Source organism: Sebastes umbrosus, chromosome 2, assembly GCF_015220745.1.
Source record: "Sebastes umbrosus isolate fSebUmb1 chromosome 2, fSebUmb1.pri, whole genome shotgun sequence".
Lineage (NCBI taxonomy): Eukaryota > Metazoa > Chordata > Actinopteri > Perciformes > Sebastidae > Sebastes > Sebastes umbrosus.
Genome location: NC_051270.1, coordinates 2,415,659 through 2,443,175, shown reverse-complemented (window position 1 = coordinate 2,443,175; position 27,517 = coordinate 2,415,659). Strand labels below are relative to the sequence as shown.

At 39.7% G+C, this 27,517-nt stretch overlaps 3 protein-coding genes across 3 annotated transcripts; 1 reads left to right on the top strand and 2 right to left on the bottom strand.

The window, feature by feature from the left end:
• Positions 1 to 832: 832 nt before the first annotated feature.
• On the bottom strand, positions 833 to 8,179 carry sirt3 (sirtuin 3). The gene is made up of 8 exons (XM_037747596.1): positions 7,682 to 8,179; positions 7,535 to 7,592; positions 5,843 to 6,025; positions 5,528 to 5,760; positions 5,327 to 5,427; positions 3,654 to 3,815; positions 2,697 to 2,906; positions 833 to 1,945 (listed from the first exon to the last, which is right to left on the bottom strand). The coding sequence occupies exons 1-8, from the start codon at positions 7,776 to 7,778 to the stop codon at positions 1,922 to 1,924; spliced, it is 1,068 nt and encodes a 355-aa protein (XP_037603524.1). The 5' UTR covers positions 7,779 to 8,179; the 3' UTR covers positions 833 to 1,921.
• A 2,499-nt stretch (positions 8,180 to 10,678) lies between these two features.
• Positions 10,679 to 12,721, bottom strand: LOC119475150 (membrane cofactor protein-like). The gene has a single exon (XM_037747607.1). The coding sequence runs from the start codon at positions 12,348 to 12,350 to the stop codon at positions 11,463 to 11,465; it is 888 nt and encodes a 295-aa protein (XP_037603535.1). The 5' UTR covers positions 12,351 to 12,721; the 3' UTR covers positions 10,679 to 11,462.
• Positions 12,722 to 16,506: 3,785 nt separating this feature from the next.
• On the top strand, positions 16,507 to 23,575 carry psmd13 (proteasome 26S subunit, non-ATPase 13). The gene is made up of 13 exons (XM_037747585.1): positions 16,507 to 16,738; positions 18,147 to 18,225; positions 18,946 to 18,980; positions 19,124 to 19,179; positions 19,270 to 19,313; positions 19,755 to 19,841; positions 20,034 to 20,205; positions 20,292 to 20,371; positions 20,450 to 20,575; positions 21,437 to 21,499; positions 21,944 to 22,024; positions 22,195 to 22,311; positions 23,262 to 23,575. The coding sequence occupies exons 1-13, from the start codon at positions 16,638 to 16,640 to the stop codon at positions 23,355 to 23,357; spliced, it is 1,137 nt and encodes a 378-aa protein (XP_037603513.1). The 5' UTR covers positions 16,507 to 16,637; the 3' UTR covers positions 23,358 to 23,575.
• Positions 23,576 to 27,517: the final 3,942 nt, after the last annotated feature.

Sequence of the window (27,517 nt, the reverse complement as noted above, 5' to 3'; positions counted from 1 at the left end):
CTCTGCGTTTCTCTGTAGTCGTTTTGCGTCTCTTTCCGGTCGTTTTGAGTCCCGTTCCGGTCGCTAAGTTTTAGTTCCACTGACATTTGTTTCGTTACTCTGATTCAGTTTTAATAAAGACATTGTAAAGCATATTAGAGATTCACTTTTTAGTTTTCCTACAACACCCCTCTCTCCATCAGAATTATAAAACAACCACAGAAGTACCAGTCAAACAGGAATCTTTGTCACAGTCCTCTGGCTCCCTCTGCTGGTTACAATACCAACAAATCCCATAAAGAAACCAAAACCAGCAGTGAATGTATCTACTAACTAGTATTGTGTGCATCACAGCCAGGGAATGAAATTAGCACCTACCACCTGTTAAATACAGGCTAAATATTGGCTGTGGCAGGTACAAATGTAGGTCACCTGCCACCATGGCAGATATGTTCTCCTTATATAAAGAAATATTATTTTAAAAAGCAATTCCTAAATTTATATTAGTCAGGGATTAAGGTCACATGATCCATATTTCTACTGTCTGGTACCACTGACTCATGTTTACAAGTCTAAAGCGTTAAACATAGATTTCAGAAGTGGCCGGTAGAAATGTTCATTGACCTGCCAAAGTGGCAGGTGAGGGGAAAAAAGAGTTAATTTCAGACCGTGATCACAGCCTGATATATAAAGTCATGACTGTTCAGACTGAGTTCATAACGCAAACAAATCAGACCTATATCTGATTTAGTGCAACATATGAAAGTGGCCCAAATCAGAATTGAAAGGATCAGATTCCATGTGGTTTGTGTTTCACACTGTTATGAAAAAAATGTCACATTTGACAATGTCACAAAAATATATATATATAGTCTTTATTGTATGTCATACCCCTCTCTCTCTCTCCCAATGTTTCCTGTCGGCATCGCCACTGTAGCAATGGCAAAAAAATATTTAAATAAGATTTTTCACATAGTACAGAGAGCCTGATATATCTCTTCTTCCTCTGCGCCAGAGCTCCATTTAAAAACCCACGTTACTTCATCACCATGAACACACACACTGTAGTTTATTCTGACTCAATCCCACAAACACCGTCCTGCTGCCACTAATACTCACTATAGAGCACCACAGGTGGATTAATCCGCCGCTGAAAATAGTTCCCAACAAATGCACTATTTCCTCTTGATAGAAAAAACTATAGTGAGCAGCTGTTTTAGAAAATTACTGAGAACTTTTTTAAAACATGAAACTAAATATTTGTGACCCGTTTTTAAAGAGTTATACAGTATATGTGCAATGTCCCCTGACATTCAGCATGAAACTTGAGATTGTTTTGATGAACTTCAAGATAAAAGTGATGACAAAACAATGATCAACTGCTCTCCTCTCATTTTTCCCGCATATGAGTCGGTCTTGAAAAACTTAAAAAGCTAAAATAACATCTTATATTCCTGTATTTCCCTTACCTTAAATATTTATATTAAGTTTTGACTTTTAATTCCACTAAAGCAGCAATTTTCAGTGATTTCAGTGAGATTAAATGACTTCATACGAACATTTCATATGCAGCATTTTGACACATTTCAAGACGTTAGAGGCTAATAAATAAAATATAATATTGCACATCTTTCATATTATTAGGTCAACATGGTCAATCCGCTGCACATATATGTATTGTGTACCCGATTTGATTTCTCCGCCACATTATCCCTGCGTGTCACTTACCTGCGTTCTAGTGATATTTGACTGAGAAACATTTCCTTTGTAGCAGTTCCTTATTTGCCAGTCTGTGAGTTTCCATTGATACAACCAAAGATCCAAATATAACCACGTGAACCCCAGTAAAAACACACAAAGTCTGGATTTAGTCTTGCAGTGTTGGTGTTTTTGTTACAATGAGTGAATAAAGTCAAACTTCCAGCTTGATGTGGTGAAATCGTCACTCTTCTGTCTTTGTTGCAGCCTGCAGATAGAAGTACACACAGTAACATCAGTATCAGTATCAGTATCAGTATCAGTATCAGTATCAGGGTGGCTCCTGCTTCTGTTTGTGGAAATAACTTCACATGAAATCACTGAACTTAAAGCTGCAGTAGGCAGTATATATATTTGGCATCATTGGGCAAAAATCCCATAATAACCTTTCAGCATATTGTAATTCAAGTGTTCTGAGAGATAACTAGACTTCTGCTCCTCCTCATGGCTCTGTTTTCAGGCATTAGAACATCTAGCCCGTGACGGGAGACTTTGACCAATCACAGGTCATTTCAGAGAGAGAGCGTTCCTATTGGCCATGCTCCGATCATGTGACCAGAACTTGGCGTTCCTTCAACAGATTTCACAATGGTGGCGGCGTCACAAACTTTCTAATTTTACAGCTAAACCGTGCACTACAAGATGATTCTGTAAACATCTGAGGAGAGAAATAGACATTAATGTAACAGAATATTGATTCATATTTGATCAGCGCTGCCTAGTTTGACCGTTTGGTCGGAGTTTGCGAGTGATTGACAGCCGGCTCTCATAGACGGCAGCTGGACAGCAGACCTCAGATCAGCTCTGACTGCTTGTTTTCCTCCGGTCTGTGAAATCTTGCAGGTGCCGTTAGGAGCACCGGAGGACACCAGAGGAACATGATTTTTTCCGTGGGAACTCTGATGTAGAAGAATTATAATGTACATGTGAGCTTGTAACCAAAACACACAAACACTCACTTTCTCAGCACCAGCCGCCATCAGAGCGTCGAGCTCCTGAGTCCAGCCGAGGGCATCGACCAGGGCTTGCACTCCATTGACCACGTCACCCAGCTGCACCACGTCCTGAGGCCGGCGCCGCCAGGCGAACGGACCCACCAAGTCCCTGTTGATGAGCAGACGGGGAACAGAGCTGTGCACAGCTCCAGCCAGACTGGCGAAGGGCTCCACCTGCAGAGCAAAGAGCCAAACAGCAGCTGTTAAAGCATGTTGAATTATTGTTGTAATGTACAAATAAACTTGCCTTTTTTAAAGATTTCTTTGGGGGTATTTTGCTTTTATTAGAGAGTTAACAGTGGAGATGCAGACAGGAAACAGACTGGTACTTTATGGTTGTGTGGTGAACGTCTTGAGTCCATCACTAACGAACAACTTCAGTGGTTTTAGGTAGAACTCAAAATACTATCAAACTATCAAGAATAACAAGTATTTTGTTTCTATTTTCATATCCAAACCCTCATACATTTTCCTGCAGAAAAAGGAGAATATTTGTAGTGCTTATTTTATGCTGCAGCTGTTAGCAACAGAACATTTAACATCACACCTTGTGCCTCTTTTTAAAGTGGCATGAACGGCAGCACACTTATTCTGTGTTATATTTTTTTTACTTCTTTTGCAAAACCAGACTGTTTGATCCTCGGGCTACTGGAGTTTATTGATTTTTAAAAATCCTAAATTTCAGGGCTTCATGGTGGTTAAGACATCTCTCCCCATGTTTCCTGCATCTTCACTGTAAACTACTTCATAAAAGCAAAACTGGCAAAAACATAATCTTTTAAAAAGAAGTCCATGTTCCGTGTTTGTTCTCCAGTTTTAACCCGTCCATCCTCATGTTACCTCTCATCCTAACATGTTGGTTCAGCTGGAAAAACGTCAGATCACAGAGACATGATGTTGTTTGAAGCCGGTGGCGCTCACCTCCAGTGAAGTTCCCATGACGATCAGCAGGTCGGCCAGCGGGAAGTCTGTGAGGTATTTAGAGAAGTGAAGTGGAAGCTGCTCCCCGAAGAACACGATGTCAGGCTTTACCACGCCTTTACAGGTGGGACACTTCGGGACCGTCCCTCGCATCACATCTGACTGATGAGACATGGAAACAAGATGGAAAATTAATATTAATAAAAAATATATTGCCATCTAAAATCATCAGAGTCTAAATTAATATCTTACATTTGATCTAGCTTTAAATCAGAAATCCAAACAGTACTCAATGGTACAACTTTATACAATAAAGGAAAACAAGAAAATACTCAGATTCGTCAAGTTGTAGACACCTGATGTTTGTATGTTTATAAATGACTGACAAGGTTTATCGTCTAATAAAAATTGCCATTAATTGAATAAAATAATTATAACTTTATTTCACGTGAGTCCTGTTTAAGGAAGTAGAAATATTGTTAAAGGACATCTAAAGAGATAAAGTGATACATTTCTTACTCTAAGACATCATAAAGGCTTTTTTTCCATTGTTGATTATTTTCTTGATTAATTGATTAGTGGTTTGGTCTATAAAATGTCAGAAAATTGTGAAAAATGTTGATCAGTGTTTCCAAAGCCCAAGATGACGTCCTCAAATGTCTTGTTTTGTCCACAACTCAAAGATATTCAGTTTACTTTCATAGAGGAGGAAAGAAACCAGAAAATATTCACATTTAAGAAACTGGAATCAGAGAATTAAAACTTTTTTTTTCCTTAAAAAAAATACTAAAACTGATTAATCGATTATCAAAATAGTTGCAGATTAATTTAATAGTTGACAACTAATCAATTAATCGTTGCAGCTCTAGACACCATAACGTCTTATTGTACATAAGATCAAAAACTTGTGGGACTGTGAAGAAACCAATAAGTGCACAAGTGATCCACAGTGTCTACAAAACTCCTCCAAATGCAGGTTACCAAAAACAAATTAACCAACATAAAAATAAAATCTAAGTATATCAAAAGATTGCTTCAATAAATGTACTTTTTTTCCTCCTCCTTTCCACTAACAACAAAACACCAACACAGTTTAAGCATAATGAGTGTTTGAACAAAAGTATTGATGAGAGAGACTATAGGATTTCAATCCATATGACAAAAATCAATACATATGTGAACATATATGAGAAGATGGATCACAACCAAACTCAATACAAAATCTTGCATATTTTGTTCTCTTGCTTACCGGCAAAAGTTATGGTACAAAAATATATCTCAGGATTATTCATGAATAGTTAAACATCACTCTTCAGTGGTTCACACATCTGAGTCACTAAACTACATCAACAGAAATGTATATTCTCTACACTTGTTACTGCATTCATCTTCATCCACAACCTTCATCTGCTACAGAAAACTAACAGGAAAGTTTAACGTTAACGCTTCAGAAGCAAATTGAAATAAAGCTTGAGGTTTGAATTAAATGATTTGCTGGTTTGAGGATAATTTGTAATTTGTGCCAGTATGCACAACAATATAAAAGAGACAGATGCCAGTTTTCACTTTGGGGAATGTGCTTAATGTTCACCGTGGCTAAAAACAGACATGATAAACTGTATTTGAAATATTCTGGTAGATGTGTAGAGTTAGTGTTTGGTGTTGTAACTCACTCGTAGCTCCTCTCCCTTGTATTTACTCAGGCAGACTGTGCAGGTGGCGGTGGCGAATGTACCGTGAGCCTCCACCAACATCTCAGGAGGAATCCCGGCCACTTGGTGAACAAGTAAACAAGCATGATGGCTTAAAGTGTCAGTACATGTGTTTCAATGATGTGCAGTCATTTCTAGAAGCAAAGAGAATATAACGCCTACGTCTTTCCAGCCCGTCGATGTTCTGCGTGTACATCCTGAGGAGCTGATTCTTCTTGTGAAGCAGTCGAACAAAGTAATGGGTCAGATTGGGTTGATAGTTCCCTGGATACAGCTCTTTGGCCAGGGCGAAAAAGGGATCAGGGTTATGATGGAAAAAGTCTAGTTCGAATATCGCCTCGGCGTAGGGCAGGTCATACTGCTGCAGGTTGTCATAGAGACCGCTGCCTGGAGACCTGTGAGGGAATAACCAGCTGAATACACCTGATATTTACAGGTTCACAGAAACACTAGAATACAAATCAAACCTTTTTTTACCTGAAATCTGGGATGCCACTAGGCGTGCTGATCCCAGCTCCGGCCATCACCACCACCCTCTTGTACTGCTGCTTTCTGATGTTCTTGGCGATGTCCTCCAGGGTCTGCTGATCCTCGGCTGCACCGCCACCACCACGGGAGAAAAACCCTCGAGTCCCATTCCACCGGGGAGACTTTGTTTGTCTGTGAACAAGCAAAACAAAGATGTGATGAAGAATCTGTTTGTTCTCCACCGAGATGCACATAAATATGACATATAGCAGAAGGATGTGTATAATTTAAGTCTAGTAGTCCTGCCGACAAGAATATAAATTTTAAGCCACTGCCTCTCAATAACCCTCTGTTGTTTATGTCCCACAAGACCCTCTGTCTCTCTCTATCTATTTCACATCCATCCGTCCTGGAAGAGGGATCCCTCCTCTGTTGCTCTTCCTGAGGTTTCTTCCAGTTTTTTCCCTGTTAAAAGTTTTTTGAGGGGGAAGTACATCCAGTATCTCATTGTTTCCGTACTCCACTAAAGTTATATCAAGTCTTTTAAGATAGAAATGCCGGAGCTATCTGCTTCCAGCTTCTCAAATGTGAATGTTTTATGGTTTCCTTAGTCTTCTACAGTTATAAAACAAATATATTTGGATTGAAAACAAAACATTTGACGAGGTCACCGGTCAACATCTGATGGTGCCAGCTTCCCAAATGTGACAATTTGATGCTTTTCCTTATCATATATAATAATAATAAATTGAATATCTTTGGGTTTTGGGCTGTTGGTCAGACAAAACAAGACATTTGAAGACGTCACTATGGGCTCAAGGAAATCATGATGACATTCTGTAGACCAAATGGCTAAAATTATATCAAGTTTTGTGCTTTACTTACTCACTTTACAAATATTAAACAAACTTTTTTTGCACAATTAGAGGTGCAAAAATCTCCGTACTCAATTGAACTATTAAGTCAATTGATAAAAAAGTAACCATTTTAATAATCAATTAGATTTTTCCTAGAAAAAATGCCAAAATGATCTGGCTCCACTCTCAAATGTGAATGATTTGTGGTTTCCTTACCCTTCTACAACTGTAAAACAAATATCTTGGATTGAAAACAAAACATTTGAGGTCACTTTGGATACTACCATTTTCCAAATGTTTGGCATTTTTGCCAAACATTTGATGGTTCCAGCTTCTCAAATGTGACAACTTGATGCGTTCCCTTATCATATACTGTAATAAATTTGGGTTTTGGACTATTGATCAGACAAAACAAGACATTTGAAGACGTCACTGTGGACTCAAGGAAGTTGTGATGACATTCTGTTGACCAAATGGTTGATCAATTATTTGAGAAAATAATTATAACTTTTCATGAGCTCATAAAAACAGCTTTTGGCTTTGTGACAATGTATTTTCCAGCGGTTCCAAGAGGCTTTTTAAATAGTATATTCAGCTTAAGAAGAATTTTCTCAACACATAAAGGAACACTTCATACTTCAGTTTATCAGGAAAATAACTCAAGTTCATTTTTGTTTCCACAGGACAGGTAACTAAAGCTGTTCATACAAATGTAGTGGAGTAAAAAGTACAATATTTCCCTCTGAGATGAAGTAGAAGTAGAAGTATAAAGTTACATAAAGTAAAAGTACCTTGAATGTGTTAAATGTTAGTTAAACAGCTGTCAGGTGAGGAGGTGAAATACCTGCAGAGAGCTGCTGCTGCTGCTGCACCTGGACACAAACTCCTCTGACCCAAACGACCTGTAAAAAAGCATTACACACAATTATCAATGATAAACCCCACTTCTCCTCATCTCATCATGAAGTTGTGTGTGTACTAACTAGCTGACCTTTAGCAGAGAGCCTCCAGCTGCTGGTTCTGCTGCTCAGGTACAAACAACCCAGTCTGACAGGTGAGACTAGTGAGGAGCTCAGTAAAGAAGCCATAACACACAAACTAGAGACTCCTACTGACTGCAGCAGAGTCCTGAACGCGGACACGACCTGTTAACACATTTACTACAGCTAAAAGTCAGATAGAACAGCTAACAGTAACAGAAACAGTAACTAACAGCTGGCTGCCTGCTAAATGTAAATATTGTCCTTTGACGTCATTATGACGCGACGGGAGTACCGTAATGTACCATGTAGCCGAGCAGCTAACTTTAGCTCGTTAGCAGCTAACTTTAGCTCGTTAGCAGCTAACTTTAGCTCGTTAGCAGCTAACTTTAGCTCGTTAGCAGCTAACTTTAGCTCGTTAGCTGCTAACTTTAGCTCGTTAGCAGCTAACTTTAGCTCGTTAGCTGCTAACTTTAGCTCGTTAGCTGCTAACTTTAGCTCGTTAGCTGCCTAGCTCTTATTTTGTTTAATTATTCGCCGTTTATTCATTAAAAACCTTCAATAAACATGAAGTCTATAGCGGTCAGTGAAACAACTTTACCTTAAAAACAAACACTAAACATGAAGTGTACGTTAACGGTCAAGACATTACCGTAAAACTCAACATTAGCGCGCATCACAGCTTTTTTATTTTTTTTTTTATAGTTCCATAAAAAGTACAATATCTCCATCAACTTGTAGTAATGCAAGTATAAAGAAGCATTACATGGAAATACAGGGAGGTCAGTACAAGTACCTTACAGCTGTAGTTACCTACTGGACTTGAGTAAATGGATTTGTGACATTCCACCACACTGGATGTTTGGGATCATGTTCTAATCCACAAGGTGTCCCTGCAACAGAACAAAGAGAGGAATGATGTCCCCTTGATCATGAGGTAGACCCAGGACAGGTCACTGGTCCCAGGATAGGTCACTAGTGACAGGATAGGTCACTAGTCCCAGGACAGGTCACTAGTGACAGGACAGGTCACTAGTCCCAGGATAGGTCACTAGTGACAGGACAGGTCACTAGTCCCAGGATAGGTCACTAGTGACAGGACAGGTCACTAGTCCCAGGACAGGTCAGGACAGGTCACTAGTCCCAGGACGGGTCACTAGTCCCAGGACAGGTCACTAGTCCCTGGATAGGTCACTAGTCCCAGGGCAGGTCACTAGTCACAGGACAGGTCAGGACAGGTCACTAGTCCCAGGACGGGTCACTAGTCCCAGGACGGGTCACTAGTCCCAGGACGGGTCACTAGTCCCAGGACAGGTCACTAGTCCCAGGATAGGTCACTAGTGACAGGACAGGTCACTAGTCCCAGGACAGGTCAGGACAGGTCACTAGTCCCAGGACGGGTCACTAGTCCCAGGACGGGTCACTAGTCACCACAGCCCTGCTGCTGTGAGGCAACACTACTTACCACTGCACCACCTTTTAAACCATCTTTCATTTTCAAGACCTTAAAGTGAGTATTTGTTCTATTGCTCATATTAAATCGATAGTAAAGGATTACAGATTACTACTCTATATTATACAGTAGTTTATTCAAGGATAGCCACACCTGTATACGAGCTTTAGTCATAAGGGTTATATTGTACAGGCTATATGCACATTAAGAGTACAACGTGGACACATACTGTGGCTGTGGCTCAATTGATTACAAACAGTATTGCCAACCTAATATAAAAGCCTTACTTCTTCTTCAGAGTAGTGTGGGGGTCAAATATCAAACTGACACTCTGGAGGAGGGATGTGCCAAACATGACATTAAACATGGCTAATTATTTAGCATAAACATTAAGCTAAGGTAGGCCCACAATTAACAAACTGTGGTGGCAGTTTCTGTTAAAACAAGACACAAACCAAGGTAACAACTTGTCTTTCAGTGAATTTAATAAAAAAGGCATACATTAATAAGTAAAGCATCTGCAGATGGACTCACGAGCACAGCCACCTGTTGTGGACTGTGGCAAGTGAGCCCCGAATACAAAGAGTAGTCAGTATTTATACATTTAAAGCATAACACGAAGATAAGTGCAAAGAACAAAAGAAGAGAAGGATAAAAAGTGTATCAATGCGTCAGCACACAGCAGACAACAGAGCATCACAAGACATAACAAGTGTTTCAGCAATCTGTTGTTTGCAGTTACAGAGAACTAAAATGTCAGGTCATTGTCCTATGGTGACAAAGTTGAACATGTGAGGCCCTGAGATTGTCTAAAGGTACAGTGTTAAACTGCAGATATGAAAATTGCCATTACAAAACACACAACAACTGATACAAAAGCTCAAACACTTGGCTTTTTGCATTAAGGCATATGGAACGTGCCTTATATTCAGGCACTATGCTCGGGACTGTTTCACAGATCCCATCGTCATCCCTAGACAGATTGAACCCGAAGGACCGGTTTATTGGCTAGGAACCTGTCTTTTACACAAGTGATTTTTCTGGTGAATAAACTATTTCCATTTCACTTACACAAATGGTGTAATTTCTGATAGAAGTAAATAGGGCCTAAATGACTGAGGGCAACAATTTTTGAAATCGGTCCAGTATTGAGGGAGTCCACTGCAGCTGCCAAATGGGCTGTAATGTAATCATTTGGGGCAACCCGGTACCGTCAGTTTATGTCCACTAAAAGTGCTGGATTTTGCCACTGAGAGGATCAGATTGGTATTATAAGTGTCTGACAACATTATGGAAAGGACCCTACAGAGAAATCAAACCCTTTTCTTTACCTCTCTCTTTCTGTTTATTACGGTGTCATGTGACTTGTTGCTGGAAGACAGCGGTGGAAACGTGAGTGAGAGTTGGAGAGGAGTGCCATGGAACACCGGTGTTGTCAGAGTTTGTCGTGTTGGACTACAGAAAGCGTAGCTTAGTATTATCTAAAAGATTTTCAATATCATGGCTGAATAATTAGCAGATTTTGCCAATGTGGATGCAATGCGAGGTTTCAGAACGAGACTTCTCCGAGCGAGACACACAATAACAAACAGACCGGGTCGAGCGAAAAGTAAGAAAAAGGCTTCATTTCTCTGTCGGGTCCTCTCCAGCACCTTTCCAGCCCGTTTAGCGGCTGCAGCATTTTCCCTCAATACTGGACCAGTTTCAAAAAGTGTTGTCCCTGTTAGTCACGTAGACACAAAAACATGGAGAAATAGGGTCGAATAATACCAAAGTTACCATTTAAGCATCAAACTAAATTTAGATTTTTTTGAATGTTTCTGAAGTTTAAACAAAAAGTGTTTAATCCTAACAGCTGTATTTAAGGTCAAGCATGCAAACTGTCTTTACTGATTTTGCTTGTTTTAAGCCGACGGTGTAACGGAGCTACAATGGTCCGGCTGAGCTGTGCTCTGAGCTATAGTGCAAAAGTGTTAAATCAACATGGAGTTCAAGCCTCTCTGATAAACAGGAAATCTAATTTCTTCATGGTTACAGCGTAGAAATGCTGCTGTGATGTTGTAAAGGAAAGGGAAGGCATCTCAAACATCACTGAATTGAGTTATGCAGAATAGGAAAACGTGGTTATGAGTGGTCTATCAAAGATTGAAATTATTGTCAACTAATAGAGGAGTCTAGGTACAGGTTTGAGCTCCATTGGCTGAGGTGTGTGAATCTCAGACTGGCATTCAGAAACTCATTTTGGGGGTTTCATAAGCCTGCACCATCCACGTGCACATGGACGGCACAAGTACATTCAAAGACTCTTCCAGTGACGTCCTCTTCTCAACCGCTCATCTTTACATTAAGCAATGCTGGACCAACAGGACTGTTCCGCTTACTGTCAAACAAACACCCAACCATACAGCTTTGGTGTTTCCATCATTGCGAGGTGGGACATCCGGGCCAGTTGCACCTTGACATTTTGGAAATTCAGGTGACCACTGACGGCCTATTCCACATGTCAGGGTGGACTGTCCTATCATAGTAAACCCGGAATTGCACATGTACGTCACCGTAGCTTGGTATTTATGAGGGGGTCGAGAACCCCCAACCCAGTATGCATCTGGAATATCAGGCTCTGGACATTCAACATAGATACATGTTGGAGGAGCAGGCTCAAACATCCCATCAACTGAACATGATGATTCACTTGATCCAGAGAGTGTCACATCGTTTTGACATGTGTACTGTACAACTTCTCCTAAGGTGTAGGTTTCTTTGTTTGGCTTGAAAGTGCCATTCTTTGGCGCAGGTGGCGGATTACAACTCACCACTTCACATTCAGGCAACCTGCCCAGCCACCCTTGGGCTCCACAAAAGAGGCGATCTTTGCCAACCATTCTGTAACCAGTTTTGCAAGTCACCTTTAGTCTATCGCCGAACTCTGACCCTTCAGGGTAATCGATAATCCCATATTCCACTTCTCCAGCAGAGCCACAGTTACTCCTATCGCATTTCATCCGCAGAGTACTCCAGCTGCCAGCAGTGCAAGTGATGGCCGCAGACCCTCCTGCTGGCACGTAGCCAGCATTACAGGCAAAAGTGACTTTTGTCCCATCTAGGTATGTTGGTAAGTCGTCGTTCAATCTCATGTTGCCTCCTCCAGCAGGTCTGGAGCAGGCTTGAGCTTGAGCTGTAATGGCAAGGCTCAGACTGCTCAGCAGAAGGAGGGAAGTGACACACATGACGGGATCTGGCCAGTCTGTCTGAAGTCAATGTGAAGAATCACTTTGGTCCCTGTTGATCCACTGGTCCACTGGTCCACTGATCCACTGATCCACAGATCCACAGATTCACTGGTCCACTGATCCACTGATCCACTGATCCACAGATCCACAGATTCACTGGTCCACAGATCCACTGATCCACAGATCCACAGATCCACTGGTCCACTGATCCACTGGTCCACTGGTCCACTGGTCCACTGATCCACTGGTCCACAGATCCACAGATTCACTGGTCCACAGAGGTGAAGAGAGTTACTTTTTGTTCTTGTTCTTGACTAATGCCTGAATTCTACCGGGAGCTAGCATCCAAGCTAACATTAGCTAGCTTTGGAAAAACGCCCACTTCCTTTCCCATCATGCTTTGCGCCCAGCAGCAGCAGAGCAGACCCGGCTGTATTCGAAACCGCATACTATACTAGTAGTACGTACTGATTTGGCCAAAATGTAGTATGTAGTATGCAGTATGCGAACAAAAGCAAAATCTCCAGTATGCCAGAAATACCCGGATGACGTACTGATTTGGAAAAATTCTCCAGTCTGCATCAGACCAGTCTATCTCACCTACTGTATCCCACAATGCAAAGCGCCGGCTGCGGGTATAAAAGCAGCAGCCAGAAGCTGCTGTTGTTTACGTTTTCTGTAGCCATTTCATCACTAAACTCACTTCTGACAGTTTTTGAGACGAGAAATCAACTGTGTAGATTATTAATATCGGCAGTTTTACGAAGTTAGATGGCGAATCGAACATTTGTTCCACCGTTGTCGGAGTTTAGAAGCTCCACAGAATACCGTGACAGCCAGCGAGCGCCTGCCCGGGTCGCTGCCAGCAAGCCGGGTAGTCACGCTCAGAGACCGCTATGAGCTGCTGGAGCTCACTCCGGCCTCGTAGACCAGAGGCTTTTATTTCCTTGTTGACGGATAGTTTGTTTAAATATCACAACACAGATGTGCATTATAAATTAACAGGAACCTGTGTTTATCTGCCTTTTTTGGAGTTAAAAAGCTCCACAATCGCCCGCGGGCGTAGCTCGCTGGAGAGCCGGCCAGTGACGCTCACAGAGCGGCTGCAGAGCAGCAGAGTGGCGAGGGAAAGAGCCGCTTCTGACGGGGCAGAGATTCCTGCTGAGACAACATGACACTTTTTTAACATTTCTCTAATATCTGGAGGGAGATCAGTCCTTTTTCTGTAAGTGAAAAAGCAGTTTGAGTAAAGTAAATGTTGTGGATGAATGTTTTATATTTCGTCTCTCCTCGTTGATGATCCTGTTTGTCAGACTTCTTTATGAGCTGTCAGAATAAATAGTTTGAACCTGCAGTATCTTATAAAGTAAACAAGCAGAACATAAACAACAAAATCAAAGTTGTATTTTTTGATAATATTGTAATAGTGGTACAAGTTTTTTTTTTTTGTCCTGTGCTTTAAGAGCTGGTTTGAAGGCTTAACCTCGTCTAGCATACAAATACATCACTTTAACTGTCACATACTGCATACTACTCAGGAACGCAGTATGCAGTATGTACTGCATACTGCGTTCCTGAGTAGTATGCAGTATGCGGTTTCGAATACAGCCCCCATCTGGGTTCCTGCTCATGTTGGTGTGGAGGGAAATGAGCAGGTACATATTCTGGCCAAACAAACACTCAGAATTAAGAATATTGAATTACAAGTTCCATTAAGTAAAGCTGAGGCTAAGCCATTCATCAAGACATTATGCACAAACAGTATGGCAGGAGTACTGGGATGATCAGGAAACTGGAAGACATCTGTACAATACACAGAAACATGTTGGAGCAGGGAGAAAGGTGGGCTGGAAAAGAAGGGAAGAAACTGAGAATATAGGACATACAGGTCTTAACCACTCATTATATAGAATAGGCTCCCAACTGGGAAATGCACACATTGTAACCAACCAGAAACTGTTGAACATGTACTGATACACTGCAGGAATTACAGTATCCAGAGGAATCAGCTTTTACTGTCACTAAGGAAGCCAAAACATCAGGACATTTCATTGTCAGGTCTATTGGGGAATACAGCAGATAATATACAACTACGGTGAAATTAATCAGTTTTTAAGAGAAACTGATTTAGTTAAAGGGACTGTTTGTAACTTTTTTACACGTATAAATCACCCGGGTCGGTTTCCCATGCGCGCTCGCGTGTGTCTATGCTGTTCAGACTCAGACTCCAACACAAACTACACAGAAGCACCAAAACCTCTTGGTTGTATCTAGTGAAGCCCGTCTGTTAAACAGTGTTGGCCGCGGTCGGAGGACGCGGGGGAGACCGTAGCTTTGGTCTCCAGGACTGGAGTCTCTGCTGTACTCTGCTCCTCTGCCTGCCTTCACTCACACACCACGCTCCTTCTCACTCCACTCTCACGTGCATGCTGCTCACTCCACACTGCAGAAGAGTTAGTTTAGCTCTAAGAATATCTAGTGAATGTACAGTGGACGTTTGTGCAGAAATAACTGCTGCAGCTCCTCCAGACCAACAGAGGTTTCCCGTGTCTTGTGATTGACGGGGCTCCGCAGAGAGAAACGTTATCGTCTCCGACCAAAACTCCCGTGTCTCCCCTGTTCCCTCCGGTCGCGGTCGGGAGGCTGAGGCAGGAAAGGCCGACACTAGGATCAGCAGTGATTCATGGAGAGACCTTCATCTGGTCAGCTAACATTACTGCCAAGCAGCTGAAATATAGAGTGATATTGTGCTTTCAGCTGACGTGTGTCGCCTCACTGTTTTGAGAGATGCTCGTTCATGTCTATGTAGTGCTAGCAAGCGCGAACCCGACGCTGACTTTAGTTGACTTAACGGCCACATGTGTCGCTGTTAACAAGCAATTCTGATTCTTACAAACAGTCCCTTTAAGGGCAACAGGAATAATGGAGAATTTCATTATTATTAGTATTATTATTATTATTGTTATTATTATTATTATTACTAATAATAATAATAACAATTATTATTTTTTTAAGAGAGTTTATTTCTGAATTTTGTTAATACAACTCTGACAATCCATTGCACAAACATGTTTGGACTGATAGATATCCCACCAACCCCCACCCATGACAATACCCAGAGGGCACTCAGAAAAAAAACTATAAATAAATAGATAAATAAATAAATAAAATAAAATAAATAAACATAAATCATGATCAATTGTTAGAGGTCTAGGACAGCACACCCTATCATCTAGGGCACTGACATGCATAAAACAAGCACAGGAGTTAAGCCGAAGAGTTGAACGCAAAGAAAAATCAGGGGTCCTTCCAATGTTTCATTTGAAATATTCCTGGTCAAATATATACACATATATCCTTTATCTATATATATATATACAGTTGAATTATATATATACACACATATATATATATATATATACACACGTAGGCAACATTGTTGGTACCCTTCCGTTAAAGAAAGAAAAACCCACAATGGTCACTGAAATAACTTGAAACTGACAAAAGTAATAATAAATAAAAATTCACTGAAAATTAACTAATGAAAATCAGATATTGCTTTTGAATTGTGGTTCAACAGAATCATTTTAAAAAACAAACTAATGAAACTGACCTGGACAAAAAATGATGGTACCCCTAGAAAAGATGTAAAATAATTTGACCATAGGGACATATTAAACTAAGGTGTGTCCTGTAAATAGCATCACAGATGTCGTCAAACTTGTAATCAGTCAGTCTGCCTATTTAAAGGGTCAAAAGAAGTCACTGTGCTGTTTGGTATCATGGTGTGTACCACACTGAACATGGACCACAGAAAGCTAAGGAGACAGTTGTCTCGGGAGGTTAGAAGGACAATTATAGACCTTCATGTTAAAGGTAAAGGCTATAAGACCATCTCCAAGCAGCTTGATGTTCCTGTGACTACAGCTGCACATATTATTCATACACACACACATCAAACTTTAATCCGCCACAAAGTTATCTGAGTCTAAGGAATCAACACGACTAAGAAAAGGTTGCCAAATCAATGAATACTTGTCGGCTGACCCCTTTTTTAAATGTATTTATTTATATTATTATTATTTTTTTTCCTGCCAATCTCCTGCTCCACCTCCAGTAGTCCAGTAGGTGGCGGTAATGCGCCTCTAAGCTGGTTTACCAACTAAACACCAAAGAAGCCGCAGCAGCAGCAGCAGCAGAGCCACAACACGGCAGAGGAGCTCCTCGTCTTCAGCTGAACATCATTAACACTCATCAGAGTAACAAACACACTCTAACGTCACAATGAAAGATGTCTCCGGGTTCCTCAAACAGCAGCAGAGCAACAGCTCCACGCCGGAGATGGCGACGGAGTGGCACACGATGGAGGATTTACACAACAAGAGGTAAGAGTCAGCTAGCTGACGGTGCTAACGCGGTGCTAGCTACCGTTAGCTCCTCCATGCATTGTGAATGAAGCTGAGTCATGCAGCTAGCTAGCTAGCGTTAGCTCGTGTTTGGCTAATGCTAGCTGCTAAGTTCCCTCTTTAAAGATCAGAGAGGAAACTTCACTGTTACTTTTATATATCAAACATTTAAAGCAGTAATGTAAATATAATTTAATGAGTCGAAGCTTTGAACATTAATTCAGTTCAGAGGAAGAGAAAGTGTATCACATGTTTGTTTGCTAGCTCGGATGCTATAGATGAGTCCTTAGTCACTGCACTGCGGATAAGTTATAATAAACTATAATAAGCTTTAAGTTCACATCACCATCAAGGTTAAACTGAAACATCATAACCATTAAAAGAGTTGTTTGCGCTGTAAAATACAAATGTCCATCATTAGTTAGCTGTATTCAGTACTTGGCTTGACAAACAGTCCAGAAACACAGTATTAGTATTTAATAAACATCTTTAGAATATATATATATATATATATATATATATATAGTGGTGTAAGAAGTATTCAGATCCTCTAAGTAAAAATACTAATCCACACACTGTAAAAATACTAATAGTACAAGTAAAAGTCCTGCCTCGAAAAAGTAAAAGTATGTGAGTACAATCAGGAAAATGATTTATATATATTATAAAAAGTGTAGAAATGTCCCCTGTGACTGTTTTCTTATTATATATTATATCATTAGATTATTATTACTTATAAATTAATGCAAAATCAGGGTTTTACTGCTGTAGTTGGTTGAGCTGGAGCTCATTTTGAACTATTAACTGGTTATTATTTTCATTATGGATTCATCTGCAGATTATTTTCTCCATTAATCGATTGATTGTTTGGTTTGGAAAAAATAGCGAAAATAGTGACCCCTAGCCCAAAGTGACACCTTCACCATGTTTGTTTAGTCCAACCCTCAACATTATTACTAATACATTAACATTATTAACATTATTAACATTACTAAAAGAAAAATCAGCAAATCTTCACATTTGTGAAGCTGGACCCGTGAAATGTTTTAATATGAAAAATGAATCAATTCAGCTGCACTTGTGTAAACTGCTGGGTAGTTAAATTTATAATGAAATATAATATTTTATAAGCTTTTATAAACACATGTTCATTTGTAAAGTAACTAAAGCCTTCAGATAAATGTAATGGAGTAGAAGTAGAACGTGGCATGAAAAGAAAAGACTCACGTAAAGCACAATTATCTCACATTTGTGGAGGTTTGTTTACATACATTTAAATAATCACTGTCAATCAGCACAAGATGAATGGAGATGTGTGTGTAATCAAGATATAATTTGTTTATCTTCATAAAGTGTTCACAAACACTGTTTTTTTTTTAATTGACAGATTGTGGCATCAGCTGACTCTCAGAGTGTCAGACTTCGTTAAAGATCCCTGCTTCAAATCAGGAGATGGCCTCATACAGGTAACTGCACCACAGTCGCACATGTTATGCTGGACTTGTACCGGATGTAACACACACAACTTTATATGAGTGTGCACATATTTGCCAAAGTTTTGTAGCATGTGCTAACTTGTCTGTAATATTCATAGATTTTATGTCATTTTTTTAAGGGGAATTTATAAAGATATTGAATCCAAGTTTCCAAGTCAGAACAGAAATTACATCGAGCATCAGAAACAGTTTAACTCTGAAGATGCTACATAGATATTATAACTATTGTTTGCATTTGTTGCCATTAAACCTGTTTGTTTTGTCTTGTTTGTTAGTAACAGTAAAATGCTAACATAAGATTATCCCTATACAAGTGTGTTGAAACTGATATTGAATTACTTCCACATAAAACAATCATAACAGTGTAAAAATACAAATCCTATTTGTGACGACTGTATCAGAATCAGAAATACTTTATTGATCCCCGGGGGGGAAACTGGGGCGTTACAGTTGCTCTTATATAAACATAAAGAAATGTAAATAGAAAATAAAGTAGTATGTAACGTGTAAATTATGTGCATAATGATATAATATAAACACAATATATGTAAAGAAATGTAAGTAAGTACTAAAATTAAAAATGAGAATGTAAGAAATATGTACAAATATTTGCATTAAGACATGCAAATATTGAGATGAACATTTTGATGTTTTCTGTGATCTGACGGCTCCTTTTTTTCTTTCTTGAAGCTCTATGACAACTTCCTCAGTGACTTCGAACACAGGTGAGATAAAAGTTCCTCAAACACTCTTTGACGACGTTACACCGAGAGATATACTCTATCTCTGGTTACACCTGCCAGGTCAGTGTTGTCTACTTGTTTTCCTGTTTCAATGCTAATCTATTTTATTTTTGCTCCCTCATCAGAATCAACCCATTGTCCCTCATGGAGATTATACTGTATGTTGCCAGACAGATGAAAGGTGAGAGCACCACACTATACTATAAACTTAATTATACAATACACTTTTCTCATATTTTTTAGTATTTACAAAACATGTTTTTGTTTCCAGATCCTAAAGATGCCATCACTTTTCTCGAGAAGACCAGGGAAAAGGTAGGTTGACCTATAACAACACAGATCTGAAATGTACACTCAGTTGCCACTTTATTAGGTACACCTAACCAAAGCTTATGCAGTCTACCATAACAGTCCCACAATAAATTGTACCTTTTTATGAATATGATTTTCAGTTTTAATTTAAATTGTTTTATAGAACTGGATTACTTTTGAAGGCTTCAGTTCGTTTGTTACACTGAGAGGTGTCTTCCCACTTACTGTATATTAATGAGGATATACAAAATAACAGAAACATCTCTCTGCATAATGCAAAACAATTCAACAGCACCACATCCTCCAGAATGATCAACACCTCTCTAAAACTGTTCAAACACAAACTGGACATTACAACCTTCAGGAAGAAGGATTTATTAAAGTTTAGAAACAGTATTTTTGATCAAACTTTAACGTTTTTTTCTTTAACTCTTTCTGGTTCAGGTGAAAAGCAGCGACGAAGCCGTCATTCTCTGCAAGACGTCTATCGGCAGACTCAAGCTGGAGATCAACGATCTTCCTGCCACAAAGGTAAAAGCTCCTGAACTCTCAGCTCTCTCCCTTTTCTCCAAAACGAGCCTCACACTTCATTCACATGCACACGTTATGACGCATTTCCAACTTCGAGCTGCTAACAGCTGTTAAACAAAACCACAGAAGTGTGTCCACTTCTCACACGTGTGATTCCTTTTCTTAATGAGATTCCCTCTTTGTCTCTTCCAGAAACTCATCGAAGATGTTGAGGTAATGTTGAATAACTTACCCGGGGTGACGTCGGTCCACGGCCGGTTTTATGACCTCTCCAGCAAATATTATCGCATCATTGGGAACCACGCCTCCTACTACAAAGACGCTCTGCGCTACCTCGGATGTGTGGACATTAAAGACCTTCCAGGTGAGCAGAGACCAACACTTGGACTTGATTTCAGCCTGATGGAGAACAGCAGGTCTTTAATGCTGTTGTTGTTGTTTCCTCCACAGAGACGGAGAAGCAGGAGAGGGCGTTCACGCTGGGACTGGCTGGACTCTTAGGAGAAGGAGTTTACAACTTTGGAGAGCTGGTGGGTTTTAACACCGTGGTGTTAAATCGATGCTGGTTTACCTGACGCTTGTTGACGTCTGCTTTTGTGTCTTTGCAGCTGATGCATCCGGTGCTGGAGTCCCTGAGGAACACAGACAAACAGTGGCTCATTGATACGCTATACGCCTTCAATGGAGGCAATGTGGAGAAATTCCAGGGCTTCAAGTCGGCCTGGGGCCAACAGGTGATTATCATTTATATAACAGCTCAACATTAACAACATTTAAAGATTAAACTGATCAGCATGTGAGGACCAAAAAGATGCTGTCCAGAGAGGTCAAGTCTACAGTGTTAATTCATATATTTGACGGTTTAGCTTTAGAATAAAAACCTTTTTGACTGCTGACAGTTTGTTTTTTTTGGGGGATTTTTTGACACAGAGGTCACACAAAGTAGATGCTGCTTTTTTTTCAAATCTGTACATGCAGTTTGAAGGTGCAGATGAGTAAAAAACAACTAATGTTGCGTTCACACTAAAAACTAAGTGAATTTTTGCCTGCTTCACTCGCCGGGATCATTTGTGTTCATCTGTCATCTCTGTCATTTAAAAAACAACAATATACCTAATAATAGCCTAAGAATGAAGCTTATTAATATAGCACTAAAATCAGGATAAATTGAAAAGGCAATAAGTCAGGAATAATGTACAGCGAGCCGGTCATTGTTGTGAAAGAATCCCCGACAGGCCCTTGACCTGCTAGCTGTACATTATCCCGCTTATTACACGGCTACTTACTGAAGAAATCAATAATTTGACACAAAAACGGTCCGCCAGAGTCCGACATCAGAGCTGCGCCCATAGCAACAGTCTGTTATACATAGCAACGGTCTGTTATACATGACAATGGTCTGTTATACAGAAATTAAAGACAGCAGAATGCCGTGATGACCAATCAGTTAATTACACAGCCGTGTAATAATATTGCATATTGTGCTGTTGAGCAAACCATTATCACCACAGGGGAAATTCCTTCACCGTCACAGGATTGTACATGACCACTGATATTTGTCAACGGTCTGATCTATTTTTCCCTCTTGTTTCCAGCCGGACCTCGCAGCACACGAAGCTAAACTGATGCAGAAGATCCAGCTGCTCTGCGTGATGGAGGTGAGACTAAACGCCAGCGTCACACCAGCATTGAAAACACATTTTTGACATTTGCGGCATTTATACGTCACACCACTTGATAAAAGATTTCCGCTTAGGATATACACATTTCCTCGCTCTATGCTCCTCCAGAAGCCTCCTCGAGGTGCATTTAAGGGATTGGAATAATTTCACAGTCTCAATGTCACCGAGATGTCAGCAGCTGTTTTATAACGAACCTTATATGACTCTTGTAGCGCCACTTTCCTGTCTGACGGGGGAATAACGGCTTTCTAAAACAGTTTAAGAGCAACACAGATAATTAACACCATCAAACCAAATCTGTAGTTTGTTCAAAAGGAGTCTGACGTTTCCTCACACTTCACGGTGACATCATGTCTGTCACATACGAAGGTTAAAAAACAGGAATATTAAATCACTTGAAATGTGTCCTTTGTCTTCCAGATGACTTTCACTCGTCCTGCGAACCACAGACAGCTCACCTTCACTGAGATCGGCCAGAGCGCCAAAATCCCCGTCAATGAGGTCAGTCGGATGACAAGAACATTTAATCATCACCTCATCAATAAATGTCAATAAGACCTGTCTGACGGTGATCAGCATGATCGACTTTGATTACCAGACAGTTGTAACGTCTGCACAGAGCAGATCCTCTGTTGTTTTGTCACTAATGAACTGTGGCCGGTGTCCTGCAGGTGGAGCTGCTGGTGATGAAGGCTCTGTCTGTGGGTCTGATCAAAGGGAACATTGATGAGGTGGACCAGAAGGTGCAGATGACCTGGGTGCAGCCCAGAGTGCTGGACCTGCAGCAGGTTAGACCTCATTCTGTTTTATTTATATGTATATATATATGAGCCGCAGAGTGTAAAACTGTTGTTTGACTTCCGTTGCTCCTTAAGTAGTGTTATTATGGTAAGGATGGCCTTTGAGCGAGGAGAACGCCGTTACCATAAGTTTGCACTCGCCAGCTCACATTACCACACCGCTAGATGTCGCCAAATCCTACTCATTATCTTTTTAAAAAGCATTAAATTCATTAATCTAAAAATAAGGCCTTAATTGGTATTAAAATGTCTTAAATTCATTTTTCCAAAGTATTAAAAATGCTAAGACATGGGAAGTAATATTTTATTTATCTTTTTTTCTGACGTTGCATTGAAAAATCTCAAAATAATTGGTTACATCTCTTTAAAAATATTTACCAAATGCATCTTGCGTTAACGTCACGCAGATCCGGAGAGCGGAACCAAAAACATTAACATTTTGCTTCCGGTCAGGATGCTCAGAGGATCCACTGGCTAGCCAGCAGACAGTGGAAGTGCAAATACAACTAAAAAATTGTCTATTTAACCAAGATTTTCCAGCATGGCTGAAACCGGTATCAGGCAATGCATACGAGGCTCTGTGTATTCTATACAAAAAGTTTTTCAAATTCTGCACTCGGTTATTATAAAATTGGTCCTAAATTTAATTCCAAATTGCATTAAAAAAAAGTCTTAAATCTAACTTTCCTTATTATAGCCATAGCAACAGATTATATTGGTACTGGAACAGATTTTCATCAGCCAGACCTGAATCCTGTTGATATCGCAGCCGAGGAAAATAAATAAAACAAAAAACTAAAGTTGATTCAACATATTTATGAAGACAATAAAGAGGAAGAACAAGATCTGCAGAAATAAGTATCACTGAATGGGATCAGAAGTGAAAGATGAGACTGTACCTGCTGTGTTTGACGCTCACCTGTTGTTTACTGTTTCAGATTAAAGGTATGAAGGAGCGTCTGGACATCTGGTGCGGAGACGTTAAGAACATGGCCGTGCTGGTGGAGCAACAAGCCCACGACATCCTCACCTAAAGCTGCCTCCCTCCTCCAGTCCACTGAGGGAAACCTCTTCTCCTCACAACCGTTTCTGTTTTGTATCGTCTTTCTTTCTTTCTATCGGATGTTCATTACCAACCTGTAAAAATACACTGTGGTGTTTTACACATAAACAACTGGTTGTAACATTATTATCCTCACCATAGGGTCTAAAATATTGTTTAAAACTTGAATAAAAATGACCAGAAAAAAGTGATTGTCTTATTTCTTCTTTTATGTGCATCTTGGTTAAAGTCAGTCCGGCTTTGGGTTGTAAATTAAGATTTGTTATATTTGTTTAAATTCTAGAAAATTAGATGTTTTAATGTCTGTTAGGTTAACAATAATATTTGTTCCTCCAAACCACAAAAAAAAATGTAATTGGCAAATCTAAATATTATCACATTATATACATTATATATTAAGTAACTTTTTGTTAGGTGCTGTCAGAGGGGCAAACTGTATGGCAGTGGTGGAAGAAGTATTCAGAGTAATACTACAGTGTAAAAATACTGTTGGATGTAAAAGTACAAAGGTATTAGCATCAAAATATACTAAAGTAAAAGTACCACTGATTTATAATTATTGATGCATTAATGTGTTCATCACTTTTGCTGCAGCTGATAAAGGTGGAGCTCATTTCAATAACTGTATATACTGCTGGGTAGTTTAATCTACCAGGACGATTCTAAGGTCTTGTGACTGACAGGGACCTTAAAAATATTAGGACGTTAAGTAATTCTTTAAATTAAAAATTATTAACTTATCATTATTAATAGAATATGTTATAAACAATATAATAATAAAAGCTAACTGTTTATTTTTATTTTCTCGTTTTTGACAAAAAGTAAACATGCAGAAAGCCCCACACCCCCCTCTATTTACATAAAATGGTTTGATCCTGCTGCCCCCAAACCAGGCGTGAATGGTACCTGCTGCTAGCAGCACAGTGAGGTGTAGACTAGTCTGTGAGTGGTGGAAATTAACCTGTTAGCTTAGTCCGTAGTCAAATAATTAATATTTACACAGAAAATCGATGCAGGCAAACTTTTATCAAGCTGTTTATGCTACATCAGTTGTCCCTGCTGATGCCAGGCCCAGTTACAGCAGCCCCGTCTCCCCATTACCCCCCACCAATGACCCAGCCCTACTCCCAACTGAAGGAGGAGGTGAGCAGCACTGTGTTGAATCACATGTCAGTTAGTATAACATTATATTAAGACAAGAGCTGTCAATCAAATATTCAATTGCAAATTAATTGCATATTTTTTATCTGTCCAAGATGTACCTTAAAGGGAGATTTGTCAAGTATTTAATCCTGCTTTGTGCAAATATATGTATATATTTATTATTATAAATCAATTAACAACACAAAACAATGATGAATAGTGTCCAGAAACACTCACAGGTACTGCATTTAGCATAAAACATATGCTCAAATCATAACATGGTAAACTGCAGCCCAACAGGCAACAACAGCTGTCAGTGTGTCAGTGTGCTGACTTGACTATGACTTGCCCCAAACTGCATGTGATTATCATAAAGTGGGCATGTCTGTAAAGGGGAGACTCGTGGGTACCCATAGAACCCATTTACATTCACTGATCTGGAGGACAGAGGTCAAGGGACCCCTTTGAACATGGACATGCCAGTTTTTCCTCGTCAATATATAGCGTTAAGTTTGGAGCGTTATTTAACCTCCTTCATGACAAGCTAGTATGACATGGTTGGTACCAATGGATTCTTTAGTTTTTTTAGTTTCATATGACGCCAGTATCTACACTCTAGCTTTAAAACTACATTTAAGGGATAATGTACAGAGAGTGTCCAGAGTCCGACATCAGAACTGCGCTCATAGCAACGGTCTGTTATAAATGTACATAGCAACGGCCTGTTATACATAGCAACGATTTGCTATCAAGAAATAACAGACTGTAGATCGCCGTGATTGACCAATCAGAATCGAGTATTCAACAAAGCCGTACAATAAAATAATTATAAACGGCTCAAATTACCCCACCCCCGCCATTTTAACAAACTGGTATCATCCAGCAGTTTAGAGCTAACGTCATGCTAACAGTTCAGCCTCATATAACTTCTTAAAGCACAAATTCGTGTGACATTTTTTTCAAACTTGTCTGTAATTGTTCAGACACAAGAATCACGACTTCTGGAAAATAAAAAAAACCCACTTTGAACGGCAAAAATAATGTTTTATGAACCTAAACGTGTTTACCACTCGTCATATGGACCTCTCCATCACAGGGTCAGTAAAATCACATGGCCAATTTTGTCTATGGTTGCCTAGAAACAAGGGGTGGCTCATCTTCAACCCCACTCTCCCCTACTGTAGTTATTTAAAGCTCTGAATGATCGGGTTCTGGAGGTGTGGTTAGGTCCACCTGCGCTTTATTCACATTTTAAAGCTGTAGATTCAATAAGATTTATTTTCTGTCGCTCGACTAATCGATTTATTGACTAACAGTTTCAGCTCTAAAGTATATATTATTAAAAGGAGCATCTCAGGCCCACGAAGAAGACATTGATGTGTTGAAAGTCAATACCATGACAGACCTTCTGGTCATCGTCTCATCTTTAATGAGCTCCTGTGATGGATTTCTTCCAGTATGTTTAAAGCTTCAAATTGGCTGCTGTAAGAAGAAGCTCTTTGTTTCTGAGGATCTGACCCCAAAATATAATGTTTTTACTGTTGAGGTTGTTTTAGTTTAATGAAAAAATTGAAGAAGATCTTGGTTTTTGGCCGTCGCCATCATGGTTATTTTGCCATCGCCATCTTGGTTTTTGGCCATCGCCATCTTGGTTATTTTGGCGTCACCATCTTGGTTTTTCGGCCATCGCCATCTTGGTTATTTTGGTGTCACCATCTTGGTTTTTCGGCCATCACCATCTTGCCATTTGGCCCTCGTCATCTTAGTTTTTGTCTGTTGTCATCTTGGTTTTTTAGCTGTCAGAAACGCATTAAGGAAGATTTCTTTTATAATCTTTGTCCTACTTTTATATATAACTTTGCATAAAGTCACATCTTTGCATTACATAAAACAAGATGCTGGAATCAAAGTTTCTGCAGTTGGACTTCTTTCTGTAAACGCTGACACAAAATGCAGCATCACAGCTGCACATCTTGTCTTAGTGGCTGAGAACAGATGGATCACCAGCTGCTCAGGAAACAGTCATCATTTTTTAAATAATTCAGGTTTGTTTGTGTTTCGTGGAACAAAAAGTCTTATTATTCATCAATGAATTTACAGATTTACTTTGAGAGGTCATCAAAAGCACGCGCTTCATTTCTAGACAGTGACCGTTGAGTTTGCTGCTCTTGTGTCATTGACGTTTGTTCCCTCTTACAACAGTGTTTCCCTCCGGTTAGAGTGTGTTTCCTGTAGCATGGTTGTGGTTAGGTGATGGTTGGGCGTAGCAGAGATAACTGGTCGGGGTTAGGAATGAGGTCGGGTTCAGGTTAAACACATATATCGACAGGGAAACACACTGTGACACAAATGAAATTAAATGACAAACTGTCACTGGCAGATTTGATCAGTTGTAGCTAGCTAGCGAACTAAGCTAACATTAACTCCATTAATTGGTTGAATGCTCCATTTCTGATTGACAGCTGTAGTTACTTTTCAGATTAAGATTTTAAATTAAAAGACGCCTATAAAATACAATGCATTGTTAAAGATTCAATTAGTGGTTCCAAGCCTTTTGCTTTTGTGGCTCCTTATCATGTTTCAGATGTTTATGAGACGTTTCCCCTCTAAATTTCTCACATGGTTTCATATTATTCACTGTTTTTAGTTGTTGTAGAGGTCAAATTATCCAATGTTTCACAAAAAGATTAAAAAAAATGAAAGAAAACCCCAAAGAAAACTGAAAACAAATGTGTATATCAGAACTTAATTTCTTCTTCTTCTCTCCCATTAATCATCTCAGGACCCCCTCAGATTTAAAGTATCTCCACCTGGAGCAGCTACAACAGTAACATGCTGCTCTAACATTGATGCATCACTATTAACTATCTAATAATGTCACATATAATAATAATATATCAGTCACATCAGGAGACCTTTTACTGCAAAGCGAGTACTTTCACTTTGATACCTAAAGTAGATTTTACAGCTAATAGGTCTACTTCTGTA